The sequence below is a fragment of the Nicotiana attenuata genome, unplaced genomic scaffold (genome assembly GCF_001879085.1).
Source record: "Nicotiana attenuata strain UT unplaced genomic scaffold, NIATTr2, whole genome shotgun sequence".
Taxonomy (NCBI): Eukaryota; Viridiplantae; Streptophyta; class Magnoliopsida; order Solanales; family Solanaceae; genus Nicotiana; species Nicotiana attenuata.
In genome coordinates this window covers 467,995-479,965 of record NW_017670725.1, presented here as the reverse complement: position 1 = coordinate 479,965, position 11,971 = coordinate 467,995, and the positions used below count along the sequence as shown (strand labels likewise).

Sequence of the window (11,971 nt, the reverse complement as noted above, 5' to 3'; positions counted from 1 at the left end):
GTGGAATGTGGAGTTTAGGAAGGAGGGGAGTGGAGGGGGTTCGTAGGGTGTTAGCGTTGGGGTGGTTGGGGTGGCGCCGCCACCGGATGTAGGTTGGGGGGTTTTAAGGCGGGCGGGCTCGTAGGGTTCGTCTCTGGAGAAGGCTGAGTTGAGAGAGATGAGTGAACGACGGGGGGGGGGTAGGGATTCCGACATTTAAATATTAGAGACAAGCCACTTCCGGGCCGTTAGATCAGCTGGTATCAACGGTCCTGATTTAAGCTATGAAAACGGGGTCGTTTTGTTTTTTAAAGAGACGGACCGGGTTGGGGACGGGTTCTGGGCTGAGTGGTTTGGACAGGTTTGGGTAATTTTTAGGCTGGGATTTGGGCCTGATTTGGGTACAAGAGTTAGCCCAATTCATATTAAAACCCCTCTTTCATTTTTCCTTTTTTTTTCTTCTTCTTCTTTAATTAAAAAAAATCTTAAAATTAAAATCCTAGATATCCAAAAAATGTGAAAATAAACTAATTAACTAACTAGAAAAATTATAAAAAGCTAACTAATCCTAAATTAAAAGAGAAAAAATTAATGAAAGGAAAAAGTGTAGAAATGAGGTATTTTTGTGATTTTTCCCCTTTTTTATAAAACAACCAATTTTCTAATTAATCCTAAAATGCATAATTAAATCCTACATGAAAATGCAACATATTTTTGTATTTTTCATGAATTAAACAAAATAAACATGCACAGACAAATGCAACAATTATCAAAAAATGCCACCAAATTCACGAAAAATTACAAAATACTAAAGAAATTGTTTTGTTTGAAATTTATGGGAGTAATTCATATAGGGCAAAAATCACGTGCTCACAGCTGTCCTATTGGAAATCTTATGTTAATTTTGAGATTTGGTTGTTGAATTGCATCTTCTAGCTCAATATCTGGTTACTGAAGTTTTTGAAGTCTCATGGGTCAATTTCGAGTTCATTTGGGTTTTATTCAAGCTGTGTTTGGTTGATTTACTGATCCTATTGATTTAGCACACTTCCTGGGTTTGAACTTGTTTCTGGGCTGTGTTTGGGTCATCTGCTTGTCATCTACTGCTGCTGACCTATCCTTTTCTTCTTATATTGCAATTTCCAGGTACAAATTCTAAACCGTGGTGATGTATATCTGATTTGAGAAGTTGAAAAATGTTAATCCTATCACTCTTTGCCTGATGTTTATGTTATCAGCTTTATTCAACTTAGTTTAGATTAATTTCATTTTAGTAGCTAAATGTTGTAACTAACTGGACTGTATGAAATTTTTCGGACTTGTTGTAGTTAATTTGGTTGGTTATCCTATTAACGCGAGGTCAAGTCTGTGAATACTTGCACAGGTCCACCTCTCGTGTGCTTTAACATAATTGATAGCTTAATTTGTTCATGTTGAAAATGAGGCTCGGGATAATCAAATCGCTGTTAGCTTTCAGATTTAGAATATTAAGGTTAGTTTCACGTGTGTTAACAGGAGAATCATAAGTAGTAATAGGATTGGATTCGATCAGTTGAACTGATTTCATCATATAGCTGAATATCATTTTAGTTAATCATGGCTTCCTATAGTTGTTTGTGTTAATTCATAGCTTAATAACTTCACGCAAATAAATGCTTTAAATCTAATTGACTATATGAAATCCGGTACGCTTGGCAAATTCAAAAGAAAAAATGATTGGTTTATTTCATTGATTCGTTTCTAGGTTCAGTCTACAAATACATTTCATAAAACGTAGGGGTTGCAATTAGTGAGCTGTTGAAATTTTCTGAATAAGTATGTTAGATTCCCAAAGTGCACGTGAGTTGAATATGTATGCAAAATTGGATTAAGATCAGAATTAGACTTGTGTGTGGGCTAAACTGGACTCCCTTTGGTTAAATATAGCTTGGGCCTGATTTTCGTTTACACGAGGCCCACGTTTGGGCATTGTTTCTTTGCACAGGCAGGATTGGATCTGTTTAGGGCCAGTTTTAAGGCCCAAACCGCTGAAAGCTTCATTGAGGTTGCTTTGTTTAAATTCAACACCTATTTGAATATCTTAGTAATAATACATGGACGTGCTAATTAATTAGGGCCTTTCCTTTGTTTTTTTTAGAGACAATACATGATAGAAAATTGTAGATTACTTTGGGTTTGCCTTTTAATAATAAAACGAGATGAGTCTCGCTAAACAAAACAAACAAATTGCGGGGCCCTCGATAAATGTTATACTAAAAAATACCTAGACATCGGGATGGGCCGGTTAGCAAATTTCACGGCCTTCCTCAAAGATAATAACACGCTAGCTACTTTAGGCGCATATTTTAAATAATTTTACCTTCCTAAATACGGGTACACATTTATGTGACCCAAATCCAAATCCCAACAAAGTCGAAATGTGTCAAAAATCGCGGGTGCATTTATATGACGCGGTTCGAGATGTGTTTTCACGACGGTGCAATTCTCTTAAAATAATAATAATAAAAGCGGTTCAAAGTTAAAAAGCACATAAGCTAAAACATGTTTTAAAATCAGATAAATAAGCCAAATATGACAGTTGAGTGACCGTGCTAGAACCACGGAACCCGGGAATGCCTAACACCTTCTCCCGGGTTAACGGAATTCCTTACTCGGATTTCTGGTTCGCGGACTGTTAACAGAGTCATAATTTCCTCGGTTCGGGATTCAACCGGTGACTTGGGACACCATTAATCTCCCAAGTGGCGACTCTGAATTTTAATAATAAATCCCGTTCTGATTGTCCTTTAAGTGGAAAAACTCCTTTGTGCCCTTTACGGGGTGTAGTGAAAAAGGAGGTGTGACAAGGACTATGGATCATGAATTGAAAAGCCTAGACCTTAAATTGAAATCGAAGTTGCATATGTTGTGCCATCTATGTGAAGTCTCCTCTATGCCTACAATTGTTATTGCTCTTGTGTGCACTTATTATCTTGAATTACAATCTAATATTGAAACTAGGTACGATGTGAAATGTGGCCTAGTGCCAAATATATGATGTGATAGTTGTGGCCCCATGTGCCTATGGAACGATATATGTGAAACAAAGGTTGAATCGAGATGATTGACGGAAAAGAGAAATGCCTTGGTAAGGCGGCCTAGCCGATCGGGCCGAGATCGGACGCCATGCCGCGCATGGTGGTAATGTGTTGATATTGACCCCGGATAAAAAGGGGAGAGAGATTGTGATTGAAGTTTATGTCTCAAATGAGGCAGCCTAGCCGATGGGGTCGAGATCGGACTCCGCTCAAGCTAGCGGTGGTATAGCGAACAAGGATGAACAATATGAAACGCCCCACACTGAAGGCTATGGGAGCATAATATAAAAATTGCATGATTCTTCTACATTGATAATGTTGTGATCGTTTAAGCTATTGAGTTATTCTTGTGATTTCTTTATGTTTGGTATGAAAGTTCTTTCTAACTACATGGTGTTTAGTTATACATACTAGTACTATTCCATGGTACTAACGTCTCTTTTGCCGGGGGCACTACATTTGTTTATATAAATGTAGGTGGCTCCATTACAGATAGTGTCGATCGCGTGTAGCGGAGTGCCCTCTTCTCGAAGTCTTGGTGAGCCCCCTTTCTCCTTCAAGGGGTTATATTGCCCATCTTTTGTTGTAGACTCCTACTTTTGAGGTATAGCCAGGGCCTTGTTGCCGGCACTGTCATACTTGTCTTTTTACATCCTTAGAGGCTCCGTAGACATATGTGTGGGTTATGTACGGGTATTTGAGGGATTCATGAAGTATGTTGTAATTCTAAAATCATGTTATCTATAAATTGTAACTCTATGGGAATTTCGAAAACTAACTTTAACTACGGTTTAAGTTTGTAATATAAAATGAACTAACACTGTTGAATGTACCACCTTTCCTTGCTTAAATAAAAAGGAAACATGGTTACCTTGTTCATGATGAGTTGGGTAGGAAGTGTGTGAAGAGGCTTGCTCGGTTGGGTTCACTCGATCGAGCGCCAGTTGCGCCTCCCGAGGTTGGGGCGTGACAAGATATGCCTTCCGCTTCCTTGTCATAGAATGATAAGGCGTCCTCTGGCACATAAATCCGAGTCTGTTTTTCTCTGGTGATCGATACCCTGGTGCATTTGAACACAGGTCCCTACGGGACATCGACACCGCCAACGATTATGTGGATTACATGTTGTGGTTCTTCCTGCTCATTTTTTCATTCATCTCTCTCCCTGAAGTGGTTTTTAGCTCGATCACGGAGAAATTCTCGAAGGTGGCCCTCGTTGAACAACCGAGCTACCTCCTCTCTTAGCTGCGTGCAATCTTCGGTCCTATGGCCATGTGTTCCATGATACTTACACATCAAGTTTGGATTCCTCTGAGAAGGATCGGTCCATATAGGCCTGGGCCATCTGGTATCTTTGATTCTTCCAATAGCTGACACAATCCTTGATGCGTCTACACTGAAATTATACTCTGACAATCGAGGTGCATTCGCGGGGTCGGTGTGCTTATCGAACCTGCTCTTACCCCGAGAGCTTTAACCTCGATCGTTTCTCTGATCATTTCGAGGAGAGTTATGACCCAACCCGTTATTTCTCCGATCGACATATGGCTGACACCGTCCCTTGTTCGATCTTGATTCCCTGTCTGTATCCCTCGGGGGTTTGGCTGCCAATCTATTAGGAGGAACTAACCCCGAGGGGGCTCCCAACTGGTCATCCTCGACCCTGATCTTCGATTGGTAACGGTTATGTACGTCCGACCACGTCATAGCTGGGTACTCGATCAAATTCCGCTTTAATTGTGGAGACGCGATCGAACTCCTCTCGCTCAAACCCTGCATAAAAGCTTGTACGGCCCAGTCATCCGAGACCGGTGGTAATTCCATTCGCTCCATCTGAAACATGGACACGAACTCCCTCAACATCTCGTTGTTCCTTTGTTTTATCTTGAATACATCCGATTTCCTCGTTGCCACCTTTATGGCCCTGGCGTGTGCTTTCACGAAGGAGTTTGCTAACATAGCAAAAGAATCAATAGAGTTAGGAGGCAAGTTGTGATACCAAATCATGGCTCCTTTCGACAAAGTTTCCCCAAATTTTTTCAACAACACGGACTCGATCTCATCAATTCAGGTCGTTTCCTTTAATCCCACAAGTATACGAGGTAATATGCTCATTAGGGTCGGTTGTCCCATTATATTTGGGTATATCGGGCATGCGAAACTTTTTAGGAATGGGCATCGGTGCCGCACTTTGAGGGAATAGTTTTTGTATGAACTTCTTGGCATCTAAACCCTTCAAGACTGGAGGTGCCCCCGGTATCTGGTCAACACGGGAGTTATAAGTTTTCACCTTTTTGTCGTTGTCTTCAATCTTCTTTTTCCCGGACTCGATCCTCCTGGTCAGCTCTTCGAGCATTTTTTTAATAATGGGGTCAGTCCCCGAGCCATTTTTATTTGACCTCTCTGGCGCTGGTTCAGCACGTCGAGTGTTTTCCAGTACAGCTATACTCGGAGTTTTGTTCTGACTCTGAAGTTGAGCGATGGCGATTTGCTGAGCTTGCAGCATCTCGAATATCACTTGGAGGCTGACTCCCCCATCTCCTATTCCTGGTGTTCCTTGGCCTCCAGATCGGGCTTCCCTGTGTACATTCCCTCCGATGTCTATGCCTAGATCTGCATTTAAAGCAATGTGCGAAGTAACGTCAATTGGTTCCACATTTGGCATTTTCCCTGGGTTTATCGATGGTACACCGAACCCTACATTGTTGTTTTCCCCATGAAATCCAAGACCTTTTGCTATCATGAATAGGTGTATTTTGCGAGTTCGATATGTTTAATCCTGAGAATCAAAAATTCTTGACAAGAAAAAGTGTAAAGATAACGTGTGTTATAAGAATCAGTAATGAAATAATCACTATTATCTTTAGCCCCACGGTGGACGCCAAACTGTTTACCTCGAAAATACGAGTAACAATTAAATTTGATTTGTGGTTTTAGAGATATGTGATTTAGTTCAATACCAATTAATAATCAAGAAGTATAAAGTATAGATGAAAGAAATGAATGAATCAAACCAGTGTTACCAAACAGTATCGGCCTCGAGCTTAGTGACCTCGAGATGAACCAAGAACAATAAAGTAAGACAATAAAGATAAAGGACAATTGTGATGGACAATGAGCGGAAAATAGAAATGTATATTATTTGCCAATGATTAGATGATGTTTACAAATGATTGGGATCCCCTTTATATAATAGGGGAACCCTAAATAAGGTACATTTTCATTTACAGTAAGGAATCTTATTGGGACAACTGTCTAACCGCCTAATATGGAATTGTACAATTCTATTTCGGGATTTCCGCCATGATTTTGGGGACGTGGCAGGAATCTCGCTCATTCTGTTAGAGATCCATAAGGGCATTATTTCGGGCTCGAGCGTACTCGGTTTCGGTATTCATCGTATTTCGATCCTCGAGCATTGCATCCTATCTTCGATTTCGAGTCTGGTCCACCGAGCTCGAACTCGACCTTGCCTGAACTCAACCCCTTAAGCCTGTAGATCGAAGCATATGATTTTGACCGTATATGAAAGTTATTACATTGTCAAGAAGCAAGCCAACAAGACTTCAATGATTCTGTTTATAAACCTTGAGCAATCAGCAATTCAGCATATAGTTGACACAGAAATCGACTTTAAGCTATTATTATTGGCCAGTCAACTCAAATTATAAATCAAATTACTATTTTAAGTTCAATATTGTCTATCCAGATAATTGCTATACAAAAATAAAAGAGCAGCGTGTTATAGCACTTTGGCGCATGTTGTAAACGGGTACTTCCGTTGAAGAACATTTTACCAATCAACTAGTCTTGATTGAGTACCTTACCCATGTTCAATAATCGATCCAATTTGGAAAACGAATTTCGGAAAAACTGAACAAAATAAATTGGAGGAAATGATAACAAAATAGTAACTCCCATACATTAAGGGGAATACATCTGGAAACACTTAAAGTTGGTACAATTTTTCATTTAGACACCTAAACGGAAGGTTGTTCCTATTGAGCACTTATACTATACTAAACTTGTTCCAATTAGACACTATCTTGACAATTAGCCAAACTTACAAAGTGTGTGCAATGCACTCGCGGCTGATACGGCGAATGACAAATAAAAAAAAGGACATATATCATTTTGAGTTTAAAAGAAAAGAAAAAACTATTTTAAAATCTATTTAGTTAACAAAATAAAATAACATTCTTAAAAAGAAAAAAAAATTAATTTACACCCAATCAGAAAATGACACATTATTAACAAAAGAAAAGACAAAAAAAAGGACACATTGGTGTTCTTGAAATCATTGTTCTTGGTGTTCTTCACTATATTCTGTCTATTCTTGTTCCAACCACGATTTTAATCCAAAATTTCAAGAGAAACACCTCCAAATTTGTTATAACTTCAACTAAAGATTCCCTACCAAGACTCGAAGACAACCCCAATATTAATTTCTCAGTTTCTCATCAAAACAAGTAACCCATTTTAAACCTTCAAGCTTTTTTAAAGATCCCATTAATGGTGTTTTGACTTCAAATGAAGAATATGGTCCTACTTCCATTTCAATCAACTGATACGGTCCTCCACCATTATTAGCTAAGGAAATGAGACGCATTTCTTTTGTTTAATTTCATAAGAATAGAAAACAAGAACATAAAGGAGCATAAGTTCATATCTATGGGATGTCTTGCTGTTAAGTAGGCAATATTGATTTTGGTTACTTTTAAGCAAAGTAAATTAATGGTGGAGGCACAACAATGGTGAAAGAGGAGGAGACAATGGTGGAAGTGATGGTGGAGAGAAAAGAAGAAGAAGAAAGAAATAAAAAGAAAAAATGAAGATAAAATCTGTTTTATGGGCTCTTCACGCGCCTATTTTGGATGAAGCTCACTCTATGTGCCAACTCAGCAAGAAGTGTCTAATTGGAAAAGTTTAGTGTAGTATAAGTGCTCAATAGGAACAACTTTAAGTTTAGGTGTCTAAATGAAAAATGATGCCTACTTTAAGTGTCTCCGGATGTATTCCGCCCATACATTAACCATCAAGTAACTCCCATACTTAACCATCAATCTTAATTAGTCATATTCGCTTTCTTTTTGAACATTGAGGGTGTTTGGATTGGCTTTTAAGCTGATCAAACTAGATTTTACGCTGTTTTAGCTTTTTTCAGTATTTGACAAAGTTAAAAAGTGCTTAAAACAAGCCAAAAGTAATAAATTGGGCAACCCCAACTTATTGTTTTTTGGCTTAAAAGTTATTTCTGCTGAAAAACCATTTTTTTTAAGCCAATCCAAATAGGTTTATAGTTTAAAATTCATTATTTGCAAAATTCAAGAGTTACTAAGTAAATTTACTGATATAAGAGTCACATGTGACTCATTTACATTTTATTGGAGTTGATAATAAGTAGATCAGGCGTAAAAATACGATCTCGGTCCAACAAAATTGTGCATCCGACGTTCAGTTTTTCCTTTGCATAGACATTATGTCCTGAACTAATCGGGTTAAATTTGAGTCTGAGGATCCACCTTCAGCAACACTTGCTCTTGCTAATTTTGCCCTCTCATTTGCCCTTTGCAAGAACTCACTTCTCCTCACTTCCATCAAATCCCTCACCATTTTCTCAATGATGACTCTATCACAAGTATCTTTCATGTCCAACCCCAATTTCCACACCTCCTCAACATACCTGCTATTGATTTGCTGGTCAGCTAATTGAGGCCAACATATCATTGGCACTCCCTCAATTATGCTCTCCAAAGTCGAGTTCCAACCACTATATGAGTCAAAAATCCCCCAATAGCAGCGTGTGCTAAGACCTGCTCTTGAGGAGCCCAGCTTACAATATAACCATTTTCAATCACACCCTCTTTCAATTCTACTTCTACTTGAGATTCTTTATCTTCGTCCAGTACAGAATCATGCCTAATGACTCATAAGAACCGCTGCCCACTATTCACAAGACCGTGCCAGAACTCCGTCAGCACATTTTTCGTCATTGTTACCAAACTACCAAAACTTACATAAATTACAGATTTAGCTGGTTGCTCGTCAAGCCTCTTTAAGCAGCTCTTATCTTCTTCCCATATGCTGTTAGAATGGATGGATTGCCTTATAGATTCTGATGCAATTTTTTTCTTCAAGTGCGCATGGAGCGGTCCAATGCTGTAAAGATTTGGTATGTGATTTCTAATTTGGTCCAATATAGGTCCTTCGAGTTCCTCGAACGTGTTCAATATGAGCCCTTTGGTTCTAAGAGTTTTTTGAGTTTCTGTGAGCACCATTTGGAGAACTGGTTCATGAAGGGTATCCGCACGACAAAAACTTGGTAGATCGCGTCTTCTGAGATGGCTCTCCATGCCCTTTACACTAGCAATTGGAACATCTAGGTCGTTTCCTACAATTTGGATCAAGTCCTCAAAACCGATACAAATTAGGGAATAAGATGACATATATATGGAAATTACCTCATGAAATTAATTATGTTAACTATTTCAAGTACGTTTGCTCCTACCTCTAATTTTACATGGTTGTTTATGGCTTCTAATTACACAAAGCTCTTAAATCAATTGAAAACCCAAGTTAAATTTGATTACAGGAATACAAGACTCAAGTTAGAGACGAAACCAGAATTTAAACTTTATGGTTTCTAAATTCTAGGATAACGACATCAGGTGTTAGTATTTGGGTCCTTATTTTAATTATTGTACATATTTTATGAATTTTTGTAATGCAAATCCAGGTTCGCACTAAAGTTAGTGACTTCGGTTGAACTTCTAGCTCTGCCCTAACTCTAGTAATTACGTAGTTCATTGTCAGCACAAGTTAGACTAAATGGATCAGAAAACGATGAGTTCATTGTCATAATTGCTTTCCGATCCATTTGGTCTAAAAATTATACTTATAAGCTAGACCAATGGATTAGAAAGAAAAACTTTTTTTCTTCTCTGATATAAACTTTTTCTTTTGGAAAAAAAAAAAAAAAAGAAGAGCTTGGATTTATGACTCACCAGTGAATGGGAGCTCTCCGTTTTGAATTAGTGGAGGCAAGCATAAATATATCCAAAATGAGGCAGCACTTGCAGTCCGAAAATATAAAATAGGAATTCCAACATCTTCAGCTACTTCAAGTGCCACACTTAGAATTCCATCAGCTATAACACAAGTCACTGGCCCCTGCCTTGTAACTTCACTACTACCACTTGGACAACCGGCGGCAAGAATTATATCTTTCAAAATTGGCTTCGCAGTGCTTCTCAAGAAATCAAAAATCACCATCAATTTATTAGTCTCTTGATGAGTGTGCGGAACATTGTCCGAAAGGCCGTCGGGAATGGTCTCAAAGCGAAAGCCAGGAAAGCGGCTGAAACGGGATTGAATGTCTGTATTACGGGAAAGTCGATTTTGAATAGAAAGGGTATTGATGAAGGTGACATGAATACCAGATAGGCTCAGTAGCTCGGCGAGCTTGAGCATAGGATTCACATGTCCTTGCACTGGAAAAGGGAAGATGACTACGTGAGGTGGGAACTCTGTTTTCTCCATCAAGATTTCGCAGGTTTAGAAATCTTGGCTCTGGAATTTATAGTGTAGATGCTAGTACTTGGTGGATAATTAGTTGTTCTTTCTCTAAGGCATCTATCCAGTGATAAACAAATTAGATGCCGTAACGAAACAGATGTTTACTACATGTGCCAACCTCGACAATACGACAGTGGACAACTGCTACTATCTTGCGCCTGCTATATTAGGTACACAATGTTATCACGAGAACTTTTTATCGTTGTATATTCATCATGTACTGCATCTAGCGTGATTAATATGGGAAAATGACATTGTCACTACAAGAAAAAAAAAAAAAAAAAANNATATATATATATATATATATATATATATATATATATATATATATATATATATATATATATATATATATATATATATATATATACACACAAATTTTCTACACTTTTACAGCTATCGGATATAAATAGTTTAAGCTGCAGGCTAAAAGTGATTTTAATTGCCCGATTTACTGTTTTCAATATGAAATAAGAAAACATTGATAAATTATTTTACTAAATAATTGATGAATTTAGAAGACGACACCCTATAAAAAAGACGTTTTGTGTTTTGATTCCCTTGATGATGTGGAGTTTTAATTAATATGTGACGGCAACAATGTTAAGAAGCAGGAAAACAACGGAACACTTAAAATATTGGCTGACAATTACAGAGCTTATACAAATGATATAATTTGGCTTATTTCTGAAAAAATTGTACACGCGACAAATATGTATGCATACGCTCATATCTTCGTATTGTATACCATCCTTAGACTATATGTAACGATCCAATCGGTCATTTTATGTAATTGTGCACCATTTCCACATTTTGAATCTTCATACATGTGTGTTTATGATTTTATGACTTGCGGGGTTGGTTAGTTTCGTTCCGGAAAGCTTTTGGGTTGATTTGGACCCTTGATTCTTGACTTAGAAGTTTAAATTTAAAAATGTTGACCAAACTTTGACTTTCGTGGAAACGACTGGGAAACTATATTTTTATGGCTCCGATAGCTTCGTGTCGTAATTTCGGACTTGGGCGTACGCCCGAAACTGATTGGAAGTTCGTAGGTTGATTTTGTGTTGATTTGCCAAAATTTGGCAATTTAAAGTTGAAAAGTTTGACCGTAGCTTGACTTCTAGCTATCAAGCTCGGAATTTGATTTTGGGACTTGGAATAAGTCCGTTATGACATTCAGAACTTTCCTGCAAAATTTGGTGTAGTTTGGAGTTGATTTGATAAGATTCAGACGTTTAGTTATAATTCTAGAAGCTCTTGAACATTTCGTTGAATTCCATGCATTTTAGTATTCGAATCGTAGTTTTAGATGTTATTTTTATGTTTTGATCGCGCGA

General features: G+C 38.0%; 1 protein-coding gene across 1 annotated transcript; it reads right to left on the bottom strand.

The window, feature by feature from the left end:
- Positions 1–8,386: 8,386 nt before the first annotated feature.
- LOC109242701 (7-deoxyloganetic acid glucosyltransferase-like) lies at positions 8,387–10,762 on the bottom strand. The gene is made up of 2 exons (XM_019409546.1): positions 10,061–10,762; positions 8,387–9,447 (listed from the first exon to the last, which is right to left on the bottom strand). Exons 1-2 carry the CDS (start codon positions 10,593–10,595, stop codon positions 8,984–8,986), a joined length of 999 nt encoding a protein of 332 aa, XP_019265091.1. The 5' UTR covers positions 10,596–10,762; the 3' UTR covers positions 8,387–8,983.
- Between the last annotated feature and the right edge of the window lie 1,209 nt (positions 10,763–11,971).